The sequence below is a fragment of the Nylanderia fulva genome, unplaced genomic scaffold (assembly GCF_048542155.1).
Source record: "Nylanderia fulva isolate GAGA-0341 unplaced genomic scaffold, ASM4854215v1 Scaffold25, whole genome shotgun sequence".
Classification (NCBI taxonomy): domain Eukaryota; kingdom Metazoa; phylum Arthropoda; class Insecta; order Hymenoptera; family Formicidae; genus Nylanderia; species Nylanderia fulva.
Window position 1 is genome coordinate 1348625 of NW_028190314.1, and position 22102 is coordinate 1370726.

Below are 22102 nucleotides of genomic sequence, written 5' to 3' on the forward strand. Positions count from 1 at the left end.
ATTGAAAAAAACGTACATGTGCATATAGAATATAAATTTATCTCTAAGATTTCTAAGATTAAATGCTGCGGCATTAAAATTTCCTCCACGAGTTGCGTTATTCATGAGCAACCGCGGTTTTGTTTCATATACTAGTCGATAAAAAATCATAAAGTGCACTATGTTATGTCAACCAATCATTGTCTTGTCGTGTAATCGAGCTATTATGATTAAATAAACAATAGATTGTAGAGCATGTTTGAGTGCTCGCTGAACGCCCTCTGATAAACAGAAAGTGTCATAGAAGCGCGCTTTTACGACGCGGTTATCATCCTTCTGATTGCATTTTATAGCTTGATTATAAAACATTATGGTTCGAACATAAGATCGCCCACGCATTCACTTGAAAAGCAAAGCAAGGGAAACAATAGCCATTTAAACCAGTTAAATTGGTTGTTCGTACCGATTCGATTAACATTTAGTCAATTTAACTTCAATCAATTTAATAATAAGAAATGTATAAATAAGCAACATGTGTACGAGACTATTTTAATATAACATAATAACATATATAATATTCATTTTTAATAATTTATTTTTACCATTAATTGGATGTACTTTCTTGCAAAAAAAATAGCAAACATTCAAATAAAGAAGATATAATGAATATACACACAACTGTTTTTTAAATAATAGATCAGAAGTAAAGAGAGAATTAAATATTTAGATTATTGATTATCGTTTATTGGATATAGATGGTTTTTTAATTCTGATTTACTGTAAGATTATATGTGCGCGATATCTTATATAATTTGCAAATTTCTTCCTTCTGAGGGAACACGCATATTAATTAAATAATAATAAAGCTCATGCTCTTTTCTTTTCTGGCCGGCCAAATATTTGAGAATTGTATCAATAATTAGTACATAAATTTGAACAGCAATGAAATATTAATATATAAATACGATCGTCGCTCGCATGCTCTTGACTTATTAATTCGCGGAAAGCACATTAATTATTCGACCCTTTTTAACCCTGATATTTTTACTTTGTCACGCGCGCAATTTATTATTATTATATTTTTATCAAATTATGGTCCTTAATCATTATTATGCGAAACACGTGTGGTCTGGCAAATCAAGAATAATTGAACCAAAAGCTAAGCTTGAGCGATACACTTGGGATTTGCATTCAATTTATTCATATAATGTATAAAAATATAAAAATTATCGCGACGGAAAAAATTTGCGTATACGAGTGTCAAGCGCGCAGAAAATTGTTGCACGTGCGAAATGTTGACGTATCGTTGACATTACAATAATAAAAGGTAAGCATGTAATAGCAATTTAGGCATGAAAAAGCTCCGTTAATGCCACCCTGTCTTTGCGCATGCCACGATGACGTTTACTTTGCATGCTTTTGCACTCCCGGGTCTCCCGTTATTTTTACTCAAATTTCTCTACTGCACAATAAGGTGCATATTTGCGCCATACGTTCTACGCTGATTTTAATGACTTGTATGCATTATCGTGTAAAATAGATAGCATTATGCGATCAAAAAATCGAGGAAAAGAAATTGAATTTTTTTTAAACAACTATTGAAAGCTGATCGTCAAATAATTAATCAGTGTGATAATTTTGTATCATGCACTACTGTGATGTGCGATGTACTTCTTTTGCATCTCAAGGAGAATAGAAAAAAATGATGTCAATTTGAGGTCATTATATTATACTTTCATCGCCCACCTTTCGGTAATATAAGACCGGGTCCACAATATAGCTGATTTAAGCCCTAAGCTTTAAGAAATTGACTAATCAGTCGACCATTCATCTCATAGTTGATTGTACATAAATGATCAATTTCTTAAGGCTTAGGGCTCAAATTACATATTGTGGACCCGGCCCAAAGGCTACTTAAAAAAATAAGATCATTTGAAAAGCTTGTCTTTTGCTCCCCCAATAATTTTCCCAATTTAGCGCCATTGTTTGCATGCATATTTATCATATTTAATTTTCAACCAACATATAGCATATATTATTTTATAACGCATGACGTAGTTGCATGAATCACGATTTGATCTTGCGAATAAATGTTAAATGAGGATTGCAATTAATATTTGTATTATTTTGGTGAAATTTACATTTGAATACAAAATATAAACCTTTTGTATCTTTTATGTTTATGATTTAATTTGTTTAATGCAAAATGCATGTGTTATTGAAGATTTCGATGTAATATAAGCAGCATGAAAATTTTATTCTCGAAAATTGCACTCATCAAAATATTGGTTTTGATACCCAATGCGAAACTGTTAATTAATTTTATTATTTTATTTTTATTATTGTAGAAACGAATGAAAGAACAAAGCGAAACGATGACCCGTATGCCTATGGACATTTACCAGATGAAGAGAACCACTTGAGTGCACATCTAGAGTCTGATGAAATACTCGACGGACGATCGAAAATTTCTGTTAATGGAGTGCATGGCGAACTCCATAATTCTCCGCTGAACGCCGAAACATTCATAGACACATCGAATCATCATCCGTACGGTTTGGAAAATGTCAATCCCGGTCAATTATACATGCATCACAATCATGATATTTTGGACGCAAAAGAGCACGGAAGACTTGTGAAAACTCATGATATAGATGGGCTCCTAATTAAAAATGAACACGTGAGAAATTTGGACCAGATCGGCGGTGGACATCTCGTGCGAAATCTCGACCAAATTGGCGGTGGACATCTCGTGAGGAATCCGGACCATCATGATGGTGGACATCGCGTGCGGAATCTTGATCAGATCGGTGGTGGACATCTCGTGAGAAACCCGGACCAGAGTGGTGAATATGTCTTGAGTAATCTGGGTTATATCGGCAATGTGCATATTCCGGGAAATCTCGATCATCTCGGTGATGGACATCCGGATGAAATCGACGATGAAAACCAAGTTAGAAGACGCGCCTACTCGAATGTAGAAGCAAGACGTCTTGATCAGCCTGGAGTAGCTTCAAGACGGTTGGATGCCAATGTAGCCTCAAGACGATTGGATGCCAATGTAGCCTCAAGACGATTGGATGCCAATGTAGCCTCAAGACGATTGGATGCCAATGTAGCCTCAAGACGATTGGATGCCAATGTAGCCTCAAGACGATTGGATGCCGCTGTAGCCTCGAGAAAATTGGATGCCGCTTTAGCCTCGAGAAAATTGGATGCTGCGATAGCCGCAAGAAAATTGGATGCCGCAATAGCTTCGAGACAATTGCAACAAGCTGCAATAGACTCAAGACGATTGGAAGCCGCCGCACGAAGTCTGAGTCGGCTGACATGAGAACCGACGCCGACTGAAGATCGCTCATGAAAATCTTGTGAAAATCTAGGAGTTTGCCTGATTTTGCTTGAATCCGAAGATATCTAGAAGACAAATTATTTAATTGCTTAAGAATATATTTATGTTTATTAAATGTCTTTCTTTACGACATTACTTTTGATTTTCTAATTGTCCAAAAATTATGTATGTTTTATGTAAAAAATTGGATTAATTGTCGATTAATTGTAATTTAATAAATGCATAGAAGAGAAATATAATGGTGGTATAATTAAAAAATTAAACAAATCGCACATGTGAAATATATATTAATAAATTGAAAAGTTCATGTCAGAAAAGAAAAGCGTACCTATGGAAAATGTAAAACAAATTTAATCGCACAATTTTATTTTTAATTTTTCAATTGCATTATCTTATCTTTATATATTATAAAAAAATTATTTTTTCCATTAAATTTCTTATTACATCTTTTCTCTCTCTGCCTCTTTTTGTCTATATCATATACATATTTTATAATAACAAGATATATTGATAATTTTATTTATACTATTTACATGTTCCAGAGATTTCAAAATTAATTTCAAAAATAAAAATTGAAGTTGAAAATATATATGTTCCATAATGTGTTATTAAAAAGCTCATATTTTATAACATATGTTTAATATTATTTAATATTTTTTTAAAGAGAGTAGTTTTCTCTTAATATATTATTTATATATCGTTTTTAAAAGTTTCTCAATTTTAAATATATTTTTTATATCAATTTCAAATATAAATATATATATATATATATATATATATATGTTTGGAATACAACACACATGAATATTTATATTTTGATATAAAAATAAATGACGAATATATTAGCTTGTCGAATATAATAATCATGGAATGACCGATCGATGTTTGCGTGTTTCATAATATTATACACTCTGTCGTATTAAAATTAACATAGATCTAGTCTAACTTTTTAAAATGTTCAAGGTGCGGGCAGTCGTAATTTAGACGGTCATCTACTGCGACAGGCACGTCGAGGGTTGGATTCGCTGTCTGGGGCAACCTTTGGTGAAAACAAGAGATACGCACCTGTCAGGTAAGATGTTATTAGTGATATGCATGTGCATGACGTGTCTGATGATAAAATCAATGATAAAATGCTCATTTAAGAGAAAGGTTTTCATCAACTTTTTAATCTGTATACGGAGCTTCATTAAATATTGGACTGAAATAATTTCAGAATTTATGGATTCTCTGATTCAACGATTATATTTTCAATTAAAATAATATATAATTTTATTTAATTTTTTTCATAGAAAATACATTCTCGAAGGATTATATAATTTTTTTAGAGATATTAATGTGCATTAATTTTACTTTGAAAAAATTAATTGTAATCTTTCTATGCGCGTTTGTTTATGCAAATATTCTTTCATACAGACAATAATTGTAATATTCTAATGAAAATCAAGATTAAAGGAACAAATTTGGAAAATCGTAGCAATTATACAACAAACGTAAAGAAAGAAAATTATTATTTGAGCAGAATATAACGTAATTTAATTATAATTTGCGCAGTGGAGGGGATTTTTAATTTCTTCAATTTTTTTAAAAATTATCTTTTATAAATAAAAATCGTAGATTAATATTGATTTGATACTTTTTTTGTGCACTTCTATTAATTTCATAATACATATAAAATATGCTGCACATATAAAAAACATTTTATTTACGTTTTCAGAGAGAGACATATAATTTTTCTGTATAATAAATTAGAAAATCTTTGAGGTCGTTTCTTGAGTGATTTGTCGATAAAAGTATTTTTCGTTGAACTTTTCGTTCCGTGTTATTTTTATTTCAAGCAAACTGCAACCCGATTCTTCCCACTCCGATCGAGATTATATTTTCAATGAAATAAAATAATCACCAATAATTACCAGTTGTTTTGCTATTTATATAAACACACACAGCTCGCCGTATTTTATTTCTCTCCTCGCGATTTATCTCTCGTCACTTTTCTACACACTTCTCTACCTTTCCCGACGATAAAAGGGTCACGTGTCATTTATTGAAAGGTTCACGCACAAAGGGCTCGGTTTTTTTTATCAATTCGATATATTTGCTTTTTCGATTGTGTTCCCGCCTGCCATTTCGCCACAAATGCGAGCTCGATCACTATCTTTCCTCTCAGTTTCTCACAAATCTAGATGAGGCGAGTATTGCTGTTAGATATCTGATTACATTACTTGATCTAGAAAAAAAATAATACAATAAAATCCAGGGAGGCGATAACAATCCTTTAGCTTTCACGACAACAATAGTTTTATTCAAAGACGAAAACAGAAAAACTTACAAAAGAAAGTGGCTCCCTTATTCGCAGTTCTGGTATTGAGTAACACTTTCAACCTGCACCACTCATCATGACACACAATTGTAAAAAATTTCTTCTTTTCTCCAATTTTTCAAACTATCGCTGTTGCAGAGAGTATTTCGATACAATTTTTATCCATCTATCGCCCTTTCATTTAATACCGCCATTTTCACAAGTTCCGGATATATCAGAATACTACGGTATTCAATTACGTTCGCTCGACTTTGTTGAAAAAAGGAAAAAATAAAATAAAAAAGAATTATGCGTCAGGATAGCGATCATATCTCATTTCTCGCGTCTGACTATACAAGAGTCGATATTACCTTCGTGTCATGTCTGACTAGTTCCGGCAATAACTCCTTGTCTGAGTATTCCCGACCGTAACTACTTGCCATACTGCAAGAGATTACTTGTTCGTGCTCTTTTATAATAATCATTTTATACAATTTTACTTAATTATTTTATATATAATTATATAAAATTTTATATAATAATTTTATATAAAATAATAATTTTTATTTTTAAAGAAACCTGCGTTTATTTTGAAAGAAATAAAATATAAGAAAATCCGATTTTTCTTTTGATAGCTATTTTTTTATTTAAAAAATGTGTTTCGATAAAATTGCATTTAAATTATATTTTTTTTTATATATCTCTCTGAGAACTTATTGCTTTTTTAAAAAATAAAAAATCTAAAAATATCTATTTCCATCTTATTACATCCAGTTGAAAATAAAATATTGAAATGAGTAAACGGAGTTATTATCTACACGTGGATATATGCTCTTGCATGGCCATTATTGCAGGCAAAATAATAACAATTTTACTATTATATAAAATTTTATATAATAATTTTACATAAAATAATAATTTTTATTTTTTAAAGAAACCTTGAAAGAAATAAAATATAAGAAAATCCGATTTTTCTTTCTATAGCTTTTTTTTTATTTAGAAAATGTATTTCGATAAAATTGCATTTAAATTATTTTTTTTTATATATCTCTCTGAGAACTTATTGCTTTTTTATAAACTAAAAAAACCTAAAAATATCTATTTCCATCGTATTACATCCAGTTGAAAATAAAATATTTAAACGAGTAAACGAGTTATTATCTACACGTGGATATATGCTCTTGCATGACCATTATTGCAGGCGATTCAGCGCGATGAGCCTACGACCAGGTAATTTCGACGAGATCGATCGATCCGTATTTGATCGTTTCTCCAAGAGGAACTTCGACGAGATCGATACCGCGTTTGACAGCTTCTTCAAACGGAACATTGACGAGATCGATCGGGTCGGTTGGAGCGGATTCGTCAAGAGGTTCAATAATTACTTGGCGGACAGGCAGCAACGTTAATTGGCAGGAGAAGAGAATAATGGGACGAAAGGGATAAGGAAAGGGCGAAGGGCAAGAAGGAGCGCGTTCGTTCGTTCCGAGAATAAGAAATAATTTCATTTTAATTTTCGACAAAATTAATTCGACCTTGCAAATTAAGAGATCATCTCTTCTGCTGCCCTTTAATGGTCGCACGTTTAAGAACAAACTTAATCGATGTGAAATGCAAATCGCTCGTGAGATTGTTTTTCTCGCGACATCATTGGGCATTCTTTAGATGTGATGATGATGTGCTGAAGATCTTTTAACATAATCTTTCCTTATTTAAAATTTTAAATTACATTGAATTTTAAATCACAAATTCTTAAGAGAACTAACAATAAGAAGATTAAATTATTAGCAAAAAATGGCGATTTTATTTAATTGGAAAGTACAATATTAATATCAAAATACATATCTAATACTGAAAAAAATTATAAGATTTTTGTAAACTCGGAAAATAAATAACCAAGCCTTTCGTGTGTTTTCATTAATTTTAACTAAACTTTGATATAAAAAAATATATTTTTTTGAATAATATATAGTTTTTTAATAGCAAAAAATTTAAACGTTTGCGACGATTGAAGGCCTATTACAAAAATTTTGTTAAGAGTAAATCAAGTCCATATCTATCATGAAATCTGCTGGCAGAATATCCATTAGTGTTAAAATACATATATCTTTAAAATACCTCCTATAGATAAAGTATGTAAATCAAATGGAAAATATAAAATTATAAAGAGTTTAATTTATTTGATATTTAAATTAATTTCATTAAATCTATATTGTGCTGGATACACGAAGATTTTTTTAGAATGAATCAAAGAAAAAAATTAATCGCCATTTATTGATTTTGAAATATTATAATTGTTAAATAAAATACTCGGGGAGATTTATTTAAAAAGACCTCTTATATACGTATACTCTTGCTGCTGCAATCTTTGACGACTCTTTAAAACGCGCTGTGCCGCAAAAATAACTAATTTTCATTCTAATATGCACGGCGTGTATATTGTTATTGTGTAATTAATTATATATACTAATTCTCAAATTAACTCAAACATTTTCAAATACAAATTTTTCGAAACTATATTGCACAAAATTAAATACTCAGGAGTGATTAAGAGATGCAAATGTAATGGAATGTCGTTCTTCTTCGAGAGAACTCATTTGTGAAAAGAGTCTCAATGGCGTAAAAAAATACTCAAGATATCTTTATGTCCAAAGTAAAAATTATGTGACTTGGCAAAGATGTTTCTTCGTGATTAATCCTTCAAATTAAGACAGTTTACAATCCGTCACAACTTTGACGAAATTTGATCAATTCAAGATTATATAAAGTATATTACAATTCTTCCTCTCTACTCATATGTTGTCACTCTACAAAAATGTGCTATCTAAATAAAGAGAACGATAATTAATGACTGGTCGATTGAAGACGTAACATAAAAAGCTTGCTAATGTTAAGGTCTTTAAAATAACAATATTATTTATCTTGAAAAATTAAAATTTACATAAGTTATATACAGTTACTGTGTTAGATATAACATAGCATATTTTTTTAAATTTTATATAGTGTTTCTTAATATAAAATAATTTCGTGAAAATATGAGGTTTACAATCTTTTTATGTCGTCTTCAATTATATCATTATTTAATTCTCTCTTCACATTTTCCTCTAAACACATATATGCATACGTAAAATTTCGAAAATTTTAAACGAATTAAAACTAAGACTTTCCAAAGATAGAGAACATTATTTTCTTGTTTAGATTTTATTTTACATATATAATTTCTTGAGCACATTTTTCGGAAACGTAAACAATTACCAAAAACCTAGTACGAAAACAAACTTATCTGATCGTTTTAAGCCTCGCATTTCCAGGACGGCCGGAAGCCAATGAGTTTCTCATGGGTTTCTGCCGATCTCGGATCATTCAGCAACTGCACTTCCGGATAAGCAGGCGTACGCGGCCTTTCCTGTCTCTCGGTTGTCACGTTCGAGAGATCGGTGATGTTATATGATTGTGACATAAGAAGCTTGGAACCAGCGACTGGATGTGGCTCCTTCATTCCCATGGAAGTATTCGTCGATATGCGCAGTTTTTTCGGCGTTCGAGGACGATCCGATAGCTGCTGCTGAGGTTGTTTCTTCCTCATCGCTGTAAGAATGTTCTTGACTTCCTCATTGATGTCAGCTGGTGTCTCGATCCTTACACTTTTGGTGTTGTGATCCATTCGCACCAGCTGACAAAGAGAAAAAAAATTAATTAATCGATTACAATATTGATTATAGGCTAATTTAAATTCACGATTTCTTCTCTCAAATAGCTGGCGAACGGATTCTACGAATTTATTTTACTGCAATTTTTTTATTTTTGTGACAATTTTAATCATTAATTAATCGATTACAATATTGATTATATAAAAATTCTACGAATTTATTTTACTGCAATTTTTTTATTTTTGTGACAATTCTAATAAAAACGATATCGTATGTATAATAGGCAATATTTGAGTTAAATTATGATAATTAATACGAAAATTTTTATACGTTGTAAAAAAAATATCTGCTTATAATTTCATCTAACAATAATAATTTTCTATTTTTTACAATATTATATATTTTAGTATATTTTACAAAATAATTGCAAGATGTCAGAGATTAATTTACTAAAGTTTATATATTATTAAGCAGAAGGTTAAACTTTTTTTATTTCTCGAACTAAAAAGAAAAAAATTAATTTATCTCTGTTTATCGATTATACCTCGATTAATCCTACTTCCAACTCGGAATAACGTTGCAGCAACAATCCTATTTTCGAACTGAGCTTCGTTAAATTATCGGTAATGGACAATTCTCTGGCGATGTCGTCTTTTATCTGTACAAACAATCTTATTAAATATTACTGTGTCGTACTATTCTTTCAATTGCGGAGATAATTTAATTAAAAGTACCTGGTCCATTCCTTGGGATATTTTCGAGCTAATATAATCAAGGCTCGCACGTGATTGGGAAATCTATCAGTTGATAATATTATTTAACATTATTATTTTAATATTACTTGAAAATACGTCACCCTAATTTTAATGTAAATTAAAGTTTCGAACTAATCATAAAATCATAAATTAAAGAGAACTTAATGTATCATTTGCTTTCGTGGAATATATATTACGATCGAATTGAATCTCTCAGCTTCAGCCATAATCTGATAATGTGCTCTTATTACTCGGAAAAACTGAAAAATATTACGACACTATTTATATATACTTCCTCTTTATACTCAAGCATTTAGTAAATTTATTCATTACAATTAAAATTCGAAATATATGTTTATTGTCATCTTTTCTTTATATTTGGATAATAAAGTAAATTTAAATCTCATTTTTTTCTCGATAAAAGAGTTTAGAAATTTTACATGTTAATATAAAATTGATTGCGACTTACGCGTTGACACATGTACAACACGATAATCGCGTTCATCATCGCAAAAATTACACTGGTAAAAAAGCGATATATCAAATACATAATTATTGTTATTATAATTAAGGAATTTTAAAGGAAAACTGGATTTTAAATATTAAAATTGTATTCGTATAACACCAAGAAATGACGGATTAAAAATTTTCTTTTTCTCCTATAATGATCTGCCAAAAATTCCAGATTCAATTGAAGTCGAGTGAATAAGATAATCGAGCGAAAAAATTGAATAATCAATAATATATTGCATACACGGTCGTATGTACATTACAAAATATTACATTTAATTAATAAAGGAATTAATGAATTTGGCTTTATTAATATAAAACAACACAGAATATTATATGAATAAAAAATACATTTGTACGTGTATTTAATTTTTTTAAATTTATACGTATTAATATAATAATATATGATCTATCATCAACACAGTACATGTAATTCAATTAATTAATAACTTTATTAGAATATACATATATATATATTATATATTAGAATTAGAAAGAGACCTGATTAAAGAATTAAAAATATTTTTCACAAAATATTTCGCAATAAATAAAGCGATATACGCAATTTTCAGGAAATGTTTACATTTTATTGATTTAATTAACAAATTTAATGAATAAAAGTACTAACCAATTATTCCTGACAAAGACAGCGATCATATACATACATACGCCTCCTCTTTTCGACGACTCGTCAATTCCCCCACTCTTACTTCCGGTCCAATCATAGAGAATTAAATAAGCAAAAACGCGACAGTTGGTAACAGTCGGTTCAGGGGGATAAGATCCTCAGGTTGGCAGCAGCGTCGCGCGTCAGAGCGTCTGTCGGGCCCGCGCAGTGGTGCGAAAAACACTGTGCGCGACTGTGCGTGCGTGCGTGCGCGTTCCGCCCGTGGTATCAGCAAAAATATGCAAAAGTATGAGAAGCTCGAGAAAATAGGAGAAGGTGAGCCATTTGCAAGCGCCTTGGAAACGCGACGCGTCATCGTCGCGGTTTGTCTCTCGCGTCGTGCGGCCGCCCGGCGTAGTTGACAGCTGTCAGTCTTGTGTGTACGCTGTCAACACAACAACACTACGCTGTGCCTGTCTCTCTCTTTCTCTCTCTCTATCCTGTACCGACTCTCGCTTTTCTTCTTTCCAGGCACTTATGGCACCGTGTTCAAAGCCAAGAATCGCGAGACACACGAAATCGTCGCGCTGAAGCGGGTGAGACTGGACGATGACGATGAAGTAGGTAGTGCTTGCGCGATATTATTTGTATATCTTTGTGTAAATTTTTTTTCTTTTTTTTTTTTTTCTACCTTCCCTTCGTCGCAGTATCCCCCCACTTGCTGTTTGCCGCGACACCGGCGTTCCGATTAATTTAATTAATCGATCGCTCGTGTTTTATTTATATATATATAAAAGCGACGCTCTCGAAAATAATTTCCTTCGACGAAGGCCGGCAACGTTTCTCCTTGATATTAAACGTCTTATCGCTCGTGTGCTCTTTTACGTTCCCCCAAGGGTGTACCGTCGTCAGCTCTACGGGAGATCTGTCTACTGAAGGAACTCAAGCATAAGAATATAGTTCGCCTCTATGACGTCCTGCACAGCGACGAGAAGCTCACCTTGGTGTTTGAGCACTGCGATCAGGATCTCAAGAAATATTTTGACAGTCTAAATGGGGAAATTGATTTGGACGTTGTTAAATCATTCCTGTAAGACGCTTTATTTATTTGTTGCAGAAATATTTTTACTTTTGCCTACACACAAAATTATCATGACTCTATTTGCCTTCAGGTATCAGTTATTAAGAGGACTAGCGTTCTGCCATAGCCGAAATGTTCTGCACAGAGATCTCAAACCACAGAACTTACTCATCAATAAGGTAAAGATGCAAGTTGTATATTTATATTTAATATCTCTCTTATGTATATATACATACTGTGTAAGAAAGAAATTATTACTTTGCACAAGACAATATTGATCTTATTTGTTGTTTAAGCTAAGAGTATTGAATCACAAGTAGAGAATTGTTCGCAGAACGGGGAGTTGAAGCTCGCCGATTTTGGATTAGCAAGAGCATTTGGTATTCCTGTAAAATGTTACTCGGCGGAAGTTGTTACATTGTGGTACCGTCCCCCGGATGTTCTTTTCGGAGCAAAATTATATACAACGTCCATTGACATGTGGAGCGCGGGATGCATATTCGCCGGTAATCGTCGTCGACAGTCTTCATTTCAAGTCAATCTTTGAGGAAACTCCTTTTCAATCTATATATATAAGTCATTAAAATTATTTAGAAGTTTTTCCTTTTGCCTTTCTGTCAAAAAAAAATAGAAAAATTTTTAAACTCTTATTCATTTATATAATTATGGAATAAAATATTGATATTTCATTTTTACATGTTGCAGAATTGGCGAACGCTGGCAGACCGCTCTTTCCTGGATCGGATGTGGATGATCAATTGAAAAGAATATTCAAAATGCTAGGCACACCGACCGAGGAAACCTGGCCAGATTTAACGACGCTTCCCGATTACAAGCCCTTCCCACAGTACCATCCCACACAAGGACTGGCACAGGTTACACCCAAACTCACTTCAAGAGGCAAAGACTTACTCCAGGTAAATGACGTGGTTTATTTTTATTATTGAAACAGCAGAAATGTGACACATATAAATGCAATTCTATTTAGAAAATAGTAAAACAATTATGCAGGTTAACTAATATATATAATAAATATTTTCTATCATTATCTAACAATTTTTAATAAATCTATAACAAACGATTTAACGAAAAGCAATATGAATTAATAGAATATAATGAGACTAGAATGTAGATGATTCGAAATATTATCAAAATATAAGTATTTGTATTGTAAATAAAATGATTTAAAATTAAAACTGAAAATGTAATAAGCATTCAAAAATACAAAACTGCTTTTCTTATTTTTTCTAGAAGTAATTATATATATAATATGAAATAAAGTAAAGAAAATTATATTGTAAAACATAATTTTCTGAATCTGACGTTTTACGTTATACAAATTCTTTACAAGTTCTTTTATATTAAATCTTCGATCGATATTAATTGTTAAAATGTCTGATTGATTTACAGAGATTATTGGTGTGTAATCCGGCTCTACGATTGTCGGCGGAAGAAGCGATGGCGCATCCATACTTCAACGACTTAAACCCTGCCATAAAAAATGACCGATGCCAATAGCGAATCATCCCTCTTAGCTTAGACCGATCGAAAACATTAGCATGCGCATACGATGCGCAACGACCAAAAAATGGAGAAAAAAACACACTGGCAAAGATCGTTTGTTAATATATATACATATATATTATATGCGCTCGAGATGAAGTGATAGCCGCGCGAGAAGAAATAGTCACCGATGGTGTCTCATTGTTTTATAAAAAAATGACGGAAGAATCGATAAAAAAATCGGTAATTTATTTTCTGACAGCAACGTTCTTCGTATTGAAAGTGAAAATTCTACGAAAAAGGAAAGACACATACGAAGACGCATGGTTTGCTGCAAAGTCACGGAAAAATATGAATATAAAGATTTACGCGAGATTGAGGATATATTATAAGCGCGGTTTATTTATTAAATAATTATTATATCAATAAACCAATATCTTAAATAAGTCTTAATTATCGATTTCCCTTTATACATGTGTCCACTTATCTACATCGCATCGAAGTGGAACCTGTGCGCTTCCTGTAGCTTCTCAATTTTGTCCTCTCGCCTCTCCTTCCAATACAAGCCAAGAATGATGGCCGTGATCAAGCCGCATGTAGCGGTTAATGCGGCAGCGCTCAGCAGAATCAACTTGCTAGGTGTGACAAATAGCTGAGCCTTCCATCTCGACGGCTCGGCAATTGGATTTGGTATTACGACCATTTGGGAGTTGGGAATGATTTGCGGCCATTCTCGTGATTTGCCGCCAACCTAGAAAGAAATATATTTTTATAATTTTTTAATTATATTTTTACATACTTTATATACTATATTTTTTTAGAAACGTTATAGTATAAACTCGAGATTTTCACTAAGAAATTGAATTGCACAGTCAAAGTTAATTATAAATTAGTGAGAGATTGAGTGTACAATGTTTAAAAAAAATACTTAAAATATTAATTCCACTTATAAGATATAAAAACGAAATCTATTCAATATTAACTTCAATTCACATAATACTATAATTAGTCTTAAGAATCGAGCAATTTTTCCGTGTCTTCTCACCCCTATCGTAAGAGCATCCACGAAATTGGGTGTTCTTCCCAAACCGAAGGTGGTGTATGGCAGATTAAGTGAGAAATGTGCGCTTTGCGGCAACTGCGCGGCAATCGCGTTGCGAGGACTACCATCCTGAGTGGTGGTTCTGTACGCGATCGACGGACCCGGCAGATTGGTTCCGTAGGTACGCTTCTTCTTGCCGAGCGAGCCCGGCGAAATTGGATACATGCTGTTGGTGCGTCCGGTGAGCACCATCACCTTGACAAAATTCGCGTCGTAGTCCAGACTGTTCTTGAACGCCGCGGTGCGATACAAGCTGTTCGTCTTGTCGACCTCCACCAGAATCACATCCAGAATACCGTCCTGATAAAAATCGTAGAACACCGCCATCGCGGTCTCATTGTAGAACGGATTCAGCTCCTGCCACTTGACCTCGAAGGTGCGATTGAAACCGACGCAATCATTGCACGCCACGTTCTGCAGCAGAAACGACTGCTTCCCAGCGGAAGACTGCAGGGTAGCCAGCAAGTCCGGGTAGCCGTCCATGTTGAAGTCACCGCCGCGAAGAGTGATGGTCTCCGTGTAACGTTGACCGTTCGGTTTCACAAAACCCCATAACACAGTGTTGGAATCGCGGAAGTTCACTCGCAGATTGTGCCAGCCGTTCTGGTACATCATTATCGTGCAATTGGTGCAGGCCTCGTTGAAGCACAGCGGCAGAAGGAGAGCCATTTTGCCGGTTAATTCGACGTCCAGGTAGAGAGTCTGACCGAATTCCCCCTTGAAGTGTTTATCCTTCGCGATATTGTACGGGAGATCGATCTCCGAGTCAAATTTGAATCCTTGCTCGATACCGAACCAAATCTCGAAGGACTTTTTCGTGGTTATCACGAGATCCGACAGAAAGTCGCTGTTTAAATCCAGAAAGGCGTTGGAATGCGGATTTCTCACAGGCTCTAACAAGGTCGAATTTGTCCGCGTCATATTGATTTTATGCGGAGTGGTTCTATTCCCGTTGAACACCCAGAACACCCTTCTGTCGTGCTGGTCCACTCCGAAAAGATCGATTATCATATCTTGATTGTAATCCAAAGCCAGGGGCTGGTCGCGCATCTTTATAAGTGGATCAGATTCGTCGCTACAGTTCAGATGACCATTTCCACCCCACAATATGTGCACGTAAGTAAGCTTGTCCGTGAGATTGAAGGTCGTCACCATGACATCCATGAAGACGTCGCCATCAAAGTCGCCTGGCACGACGCTGGTCACAATATTCTTAAATGAACAATTGAGATGCGGAGCAGGTCGCAACAACGGCTCCTGATCAGCTGCCAGGAAGATCTCCACCGTTGTCGGAGTGTTTAATCCTGGCTTTTTACGTAACATAAACACGTCCGTCAGCTCGTCGGAATTGAAGTCGCCGAAGGCAGCTGGCATTCCGTCCAGGACGCTGCCGAACACGGCCGGTGTTATGTCACTGCATCTCGCCGCTGCGACGAGAGCGACGAGATGGACCAACGTTCGAATCGACAGCATCATTCACATCCCAACGAATGACCTGCAATATAGTTATGCGTTACTTTCTGAATAAGGACGCTCAAGAGTGATACAAAATAATGGTATTTTACAATACGAATTATTTAATGTAAAATCCTGTAAATTAAATGTAAAAAGATGTAAGATCTAACAATAGTCCACTTCAAACGACATAAAAACAAAGAAGTGAAAATTAATCGCAGAAGATTCTTATAATATTAAAACAATCTTGTCAAAAATACATTTCATCTTTTTTCTTAATATGTGATATAATAAAATGTTTTTGCCTTCTTTCCTACATTGTAGGAATCAATGTCAATCTTGAAAAGATAAGGATATTAAGAGTGATATTTTAAGGAAAGATTATAAAAGATGAAAAATATTAATTTGATTATATGTTGGCAAAAAAATTATTGAGTCCATCTTTCTAAAATTTTACAATACGAATTATTTAATGCTCTGTAAATGTAAAATCCTGTAACTTAAATGTAAAAAGATGTAAGATCTAACAATAGTCCACTTCAAACGACATAAAAACAAAGAAGCGAAAATTAATCGCAGAAGATTCTTATAATATTAAAACAATCTTGTCAAAAATACATTTCATCTTTTTTCTTAATATGTGATATAATAAAATGTTTTTGCCTTCTTTCCTACATTGTAGGAATCAATGTCAATCTTGAAAAGATAAGGATATTAAGAGTGATATTTTAAGGAAAGATTATAAAAGATGAAAAATAATTAATTTGATTATATGTTGGCAAAAAAATTATTGAGTCCATCTTTCTAAAATTATGGAGGACCTAAATCAATATTAATTTCGAAAAGATAAGGATTCTAAAAACAATGATTATGAAAGATAACAAAAATGTTTGGTTATATGTTAGCGACGTAGAAAAAAATTACTGAAATGATTATTATAATTTTATAATGATCTTTTCACACAGAGAGGCATATAATCAAAATAAAATTCGTAAAGTATTAATTTGCAATAATTAATGAACAAAGAACTCTTTTACAAGTCTACAAGTTTACTTAACCTAAAATAGTAAACTAGAAAAAAATATGTACGAATAGAAAGAACGAAGCTCTATAAAATATAGAAAAATTTTTCATAATGTTCATATACTTACATTTAAAAATGTTACTGATCAAAATTCAATGTTTTCACTGGATATAATAAAAAAACTTACATCCGTTGTGCAACACTTATGAATTTATCGTATCTGACAGTTAAGGTACCTTTTCATGCTGTCGCTCGACGCTCGTTTTCTGCGATGTGATGACGTCATGTAAGTCGCTAGCGACGTGAAATGTAGTTCGATTTTTCCAACTACAAGCGATATTAGCGAGCGATAAAGATTTGAATGGATATCGAAATGGTAAGTATAATAATATTGTTTGATGAATATAATAAACATGTACATATATATTATTATAAAAATATTATTATTAATATTAAGGGGATGCTGGAGCTGTGCAGAGACTTTTGTTGTACATAACCTTGAATATGAGCAAATTTGCTTCATGTAAAAATTCTACAGTTTGTTATGCGCAAAATAAGAGCCAGCGTATGCGAAGGTTGTACAAAATTTTAAGTACATTTTTCTTTTTTTCTAGGCTTTTAACCTTAGTTCCAATTGCACGATATTGTTCAGATATGTTGTCTCGTGCATACGCTGACTCTTATTTTGCACATAACACAAACTGTAGAATTTTTACATGAAGCAAATATTGCTCGTGTTCGAGATTATATACGACAAAAGTCCCTGCACAACTCCAGCATCCCCTTAATTAAGGACATTATTATGTCTTTAACATTATAAGTAAACATAAATTGAGAAAGGTCAATTTCGAGCAACACTTTAACATATCTTGTTTTACATATAAATATAAATCTGTTATTTTTAATCATATAAGTTATGTCAGTAATAATATTTTATGTAACGTACGCAAAAAAACATTGAAGTAAATAAAATATTTGTTATATAAGATATTTTCTAAAATATTTTTTGTAGTCTCGTGTTCAAACGTGTGGATTATGTGAAACCATATGTAATGAGGACGAAGTACCCAGCCATGAGTGTCTTCAAGGATATTCTAATTTCATTACAGATGATAATTTGTACTTTTACCCTGTATTAGGTATTTTATATATATATATATATATATATATATATTTTACTTAAGTTAATTACAAAAATTATTAAATCTGATGTTTTTTTAATAATGTTTTTTTAGACGATGGAGAAACTATTGTTAGAAGAAGCTTGACACAGGACGCTGAAACAATAGCATCTGTACCTTTTCATGGTGATAATCAAGGTCAAATAAATGTAATAAATTCTTGAAGTTTTAAAACATTATAAATGAGAAGTTATACATATTATGTTTGTATGATATACATTTTATTTTTTGTTTCAGAGAATATTTGATCCATTAATAATAATAGAAATTCCAATCAAAAGAGCGCAAAGGAAAAACTGTCACTTGAGGAGGAGGAGATGCTAATATTAGAAGTCCAATGCAGAGAACCACTATGGAATTTTAGATTACCTCTCATTCAAAGAAATTGCAGAATTACAAGAGCTTTGTGGGAAGAAGTTTCTCAAACTTTTAATGGTTATATAAATGTCTATTATTTATAATATTAAAAAAATATGCTGAGTGTTTCGCGGGTTTTATCTCCGTGTGTAAGTTCATCCTTGGATACTATCCAAGCATCCATAGCATCCAAGGATGAACTTACACATGGAGATAACCCGCGAAACACTCAGCAAACTTGAAGATAGTACCCGTGGAAGCCTCAAGAATTAAAAAAAATATATTAAAACAGAATGTTTTTACAGGGAAATTAAGCGCAGCTGGATGTAAAAGCAAGTTCAAGAATTTTCACGACACTTATAGGAGACTTGTGAACGCTGAGAAACTACCAAGTGGATCTGCTTCCAAAAGCAACATGAGCAAATGGAAACATTATAAAAGTATGGAATTCCTTCGAGATAGTTGCTTACAGAAAAGGTTAATAATGCATTTGTATGATTTCATTATTTTTAATACTAGAAAATTATTTTTGTATTAATTTTTTTATATAAAATAATAAATTTTATTTCTTTACAGTACGATTTCTAATATTAACGATGGAGACAGCAACAGTATTATCGAGAATGATAATGAATTAGATTGCCAAGATGCGAATATGTTAGAAGTTACTAATAATGAAGATAGTCAAGATACGAGTATATTAGGAAGTATTGAATAATTATCACAGTTTATTTTAAAATTTTGAAATTAGAAGAAAATGGTTTTTAAATTATTTTTTTTTTCAAGATCATGTAAGAAAGAGAAGGCGAGCAGAGTCACAAAACAGTTACTTAGAACGTATAGCAGACGCTTTATGTCAACCACCTCCTGACATTGTTCTTCCACCACCCCCTCAAGAAGACCATATAGATGCGTTCTTAAAACTGTTTGGTCATAACTTAAGAAAGTTATCGCCAGAAAAACAAAATGGATGGATGCAACGATATTTAAATATGTCTTACGAAATGTTAAAAGAAAACCAAAGATATTAATGAAATATTAACTTAAATATTAAATTAGCTTAACAAAAATTTTGTACTTTAAATTAAACTTAGTTTTTATTTAAATTATGGAGATAATAAAGCGTGAAATTATATTTTGTTTTATGTGTTAAATACAAAATTTATTAAAATGTTAAAATTACATACAAAATACAGTATAAACGTTATAAAATGAAATATTTATTCCTTTGTTTATCAACAGTGTTGAAATTGCCAAGGTATTGCTCCCTCGCTATTAAAGTATTCACAAAAGTCATCCCGAATTCTTGCAGCTTTCCGAGAACTGTTATTTGTACTACACCTTCTTATATCTTGAAAAGCAGAATTAATGTCTATATTTCTCCTCCAGGAACCTTCTATTAAACCATCGCAACCATCTCGATCAACCATGTTTTCAGTGTTATATTCATTGACTCCAATATCTTGTATACGAATATAATTATGAAGACACACAATAGCTTGTACTATTTTCATTGCTGTTTCAATTGAACAATTTATTGGTCTTCTTAAAATTCTCCATTGACTTGATAAAATGCCAAAAGCATTTTCAATGGTCCTCCTTGCTCGACTAAGACGATAATTGTAAATAATTTTGTCCTGATTCAAACCTTGTTTTCCTGGGAAAGGCCTCATTAAATACTCAGTAAGTGGAAAAGCTTCGTCTCCAACTAGCACGTAAGGCATAGAGTTTCCTTCGAAATAAAATGGTTTTGGATCAGGTACATTCATTTCATTGGTTCTGAATTTTTGGCCAAGAAAGGAGTCTCTAAATATTCCACCATCACTGCGACGTCCATAGGCTCCAATATCCACAAAAGTAAAAATATAGTTTGCATCACAAACAGCAAGCAAAACAAAACTGTGACTGTTTTTATAATTAAAATATGATGATCCTGCATTTTCAGGACACTGAAAAAAATAATATAGTGATTATTTTAAAAATAAAAGTCCTCTAAAAATAAAAATCTATTTTAAATTTTTTCAGTAACTTACTTGAATAACAACATGTTTACCATCAATAGCTCCTATACAATGGTTAAAATTCCATACCTCTTCGAACTCTTTAGAAATATTTAACCATTTCTCTTTTGTAAAAGGATATGGAAGAACATGTTTAGAAAGAACAGACCACAATGCATCACAAGTTTCTGAAATAATATTGCTAACTGTGGTTAGTCCGAGGAGATATTGGTAGCTCATGGAAGTCATTGAATCACCAGAAGCAAGAAACCTATAAGAAATATTTATAATAAATATTTTAAATATAAATAACATATTCTAACTTTATTTTTTATTTATTGTGTTTTCAACTTACCTTAATGTCATGCATAATCTTTCACTGGCAGATATTGGTTTTCGAGTTAATACTTGTTTTGTGATTAAAGGTGCTACTTTGTATAATAACTCTTCAAGTTGAATTGAATTCATACGAAAGTAATTTCTAAATGTACTTATTTGCTGTGAAACTGTGGGTAAAATTGCATTATAAAATCCATGTTCGCGTCTCATTTGAAACAATGGATTAATCTAAAACTCTTTTCTAGTATAAGGTCGTTTCCTTTTTTCTATTAAATCAAAAATAACTGCCGATATCGCTAATCTTTTTCTCCTTTCTCTCATATTATGATTATTTATAATTTTTGCACACTCCGTTATCCAATTATATTTTTCTGATTGTGACATTGTGCGATTATATATATTTTGGAGCACCTGTATGGAATTCTTCAGCTGACGCTACTACATTAAAATCGCGTCGCTGGAAAACCCTTTTCATGTTTGATATTAGTCGCTAGCGACAAATCCAGTCACGTGACTTTTTTATCGCTCAAAACGAGCGATGAGCGACGCATGAAAAGGTACCTTTAATGACACATATGTTACTAGTTACTACACGAGTCAAAATCGAGTATCATTCGAGATAAGATTGTGCGCATGAACGGAAGTGCGTAATATTTGTTCTTCAAAGATTTTAATTTTAAAATTAGTTTCTTTTATTAATTTTTTCATAACTTATTTTATTATTTTTATTCCTTTTATATCTCATATAATGCTACATACGAATGTATATTTTATGACAAATATGTAATATACTAATTCGCAAATAATTGAAGAAGAAACATAAGATAAAATATTCTCAGATTTAAAAATATAAAAATTAGACTAGATAATAGAGAACAATTATAGTACATTGTAGGAATAAAAAAAAT

The 22102-nt window shown here is 32.3% G+C and overlaps 5 protein-coding genes across 12 annotated transcripts in view; 3 read left to right on the forward strand and 2 right to left on the reverse strand.

The window, feature by feature from the left end:
• The window catches only part of LOC114941091 (uncharacterized), a 17241-nt gene extending 8763 nt beyond the window's left edge, over positions 1-8478 (forward strand). Inside the window, exons 3-4 of one of the 2 annotated variants that reach the window (XM_085483461.1) lie at positions 4295-4403; positions 6832-8478. In XM_085483461.1, the coding sequence (XP_085339587.1) occupies positions 4295-4403; positions 6832-7039 (317 nt within the window). In that variant the 3' untranslated portion in view covers positions 7040-8478. Of the gene's footprint in view, positions 1-2327; positions 3824-4294; positions 4404-6831 lie in introns of those variants that run through there. The other variant, XM_085483460.1, reaches the window with a different exon arrangement.
• LOC114941116 (uncharacterized) lies at positions 7617-11798 on the reverse strand. 2 transcript variants are annotated; one of them, XM_029316003.2, is made up of 5 exons: positions 11174-11798; positions 10233-10295; positions 10015-10077; positions 9825-9938; positions 7617-9303 (listed from the first exon to the last, which is right to left on the reverse strand). In XM_029316003.2, exons 2-5 carry the CDS (start codon positions 10260-10262, stop codon positions 8923-8925), a joined length of 588 nt encoding a protein of 195 aa, XP_029171836.1. In that variant the 5' UTR covers positions 10263-10295; positions 11174-11798; the 3' UTR covers positions 7617-8922. The 2 variants fall into 2 exon arrangements, with proteins under 2 accessions (XP_029171836.1, XP_085339589.1); XM_085483463.1 differs by lacking the exon at positions 11174-11798 and adding an exon at positions 10505-10908.
• On the forward strand, positions 11353-14182 carry Cdk5 (cyclin-dependent kinase 5). Its single transcript, XM_029315998.2, has 7 exons — positions 11353-11488; positions 11684-11772; positions 12049-12242; positions 12325-12412; positions 12568-12739; positions 12939-13150; positions 13644-14182. Exons 1-7 carry the CDS (start codon positions 11452-11454, stop codon positions 13749-13751), a joined length of 900 nt encoding a protein of 299 aa, XP_029171831.2. The 5' UTR covers positions 11353-11451; the 3' UTR covers positions 13752-14182.
• Positions 13542-17616, reverse strand: LOC114941112 (T-cell immunomodulatory protein). Of its 2 annotated transcripts, none has more exons than XM_029315996.2 (3): positions 17554-17616; positions 14782-16333; positions 13542-14487 (listed from the first exon to the last, which is right to left on the reverse strand). In XM_029315996.2, exons 2-3 carry the CDS (start codon positions 16312-16314, stop codon positions 14224-14226), a joined length of 1797 nt encoding a protein of 598 aa, XP_029171829.1. In that variant the 5' UTR covers positions 16315-16333; positions 17554-17616; the 3' UTR covers positions 13542-14223. The 2 variants fall into 2 exon arrangements, with proteins under 2 accessions (XP_029171829.1, XP_029171827.1); XM_029315994.2 differs by having other exon boundaries at positions 17445-17591.
• Positions 17549-20072, forward strand: LOC114941115 (uncharacterized). Of its 5 annotated transcripts, none has more exons than XM_029315999.2 (7): positions 17549-17693; positions 18330-18456; positions 18553-18647; positions 18736-18933; positions 19161-19332; positions 19432-19562; positions 19642-20072. In XM_029315999.2, exons 4-7 carry the CDS (start codon positions 18816-18818, stop codon positions 19884-19886), a joined length of 666 nt encoding a protein of 221 aa, XP_029171832.1. In that variant the 5' UTR covers positions 17549-17693; positions 18330-18456; positions 18553-18647; positions 18736-18815; the 3' UTR covers positions 19887-20072. The 5 variants fall into 5 exon arrangements, with proteins under 5 accessions (XP_029171832.1, XP_029171835.1, XP_085339588.1 ...); XM_029316002.2 differs by having other exon boundaries at positions 18330-18436; XM_085483462.1 differs by lacking the exon at positions 17549-17693 and adding an exon at positions 17815-17892.
• Positions 20073-22102: the final 2030 nt, after the last annotated feature.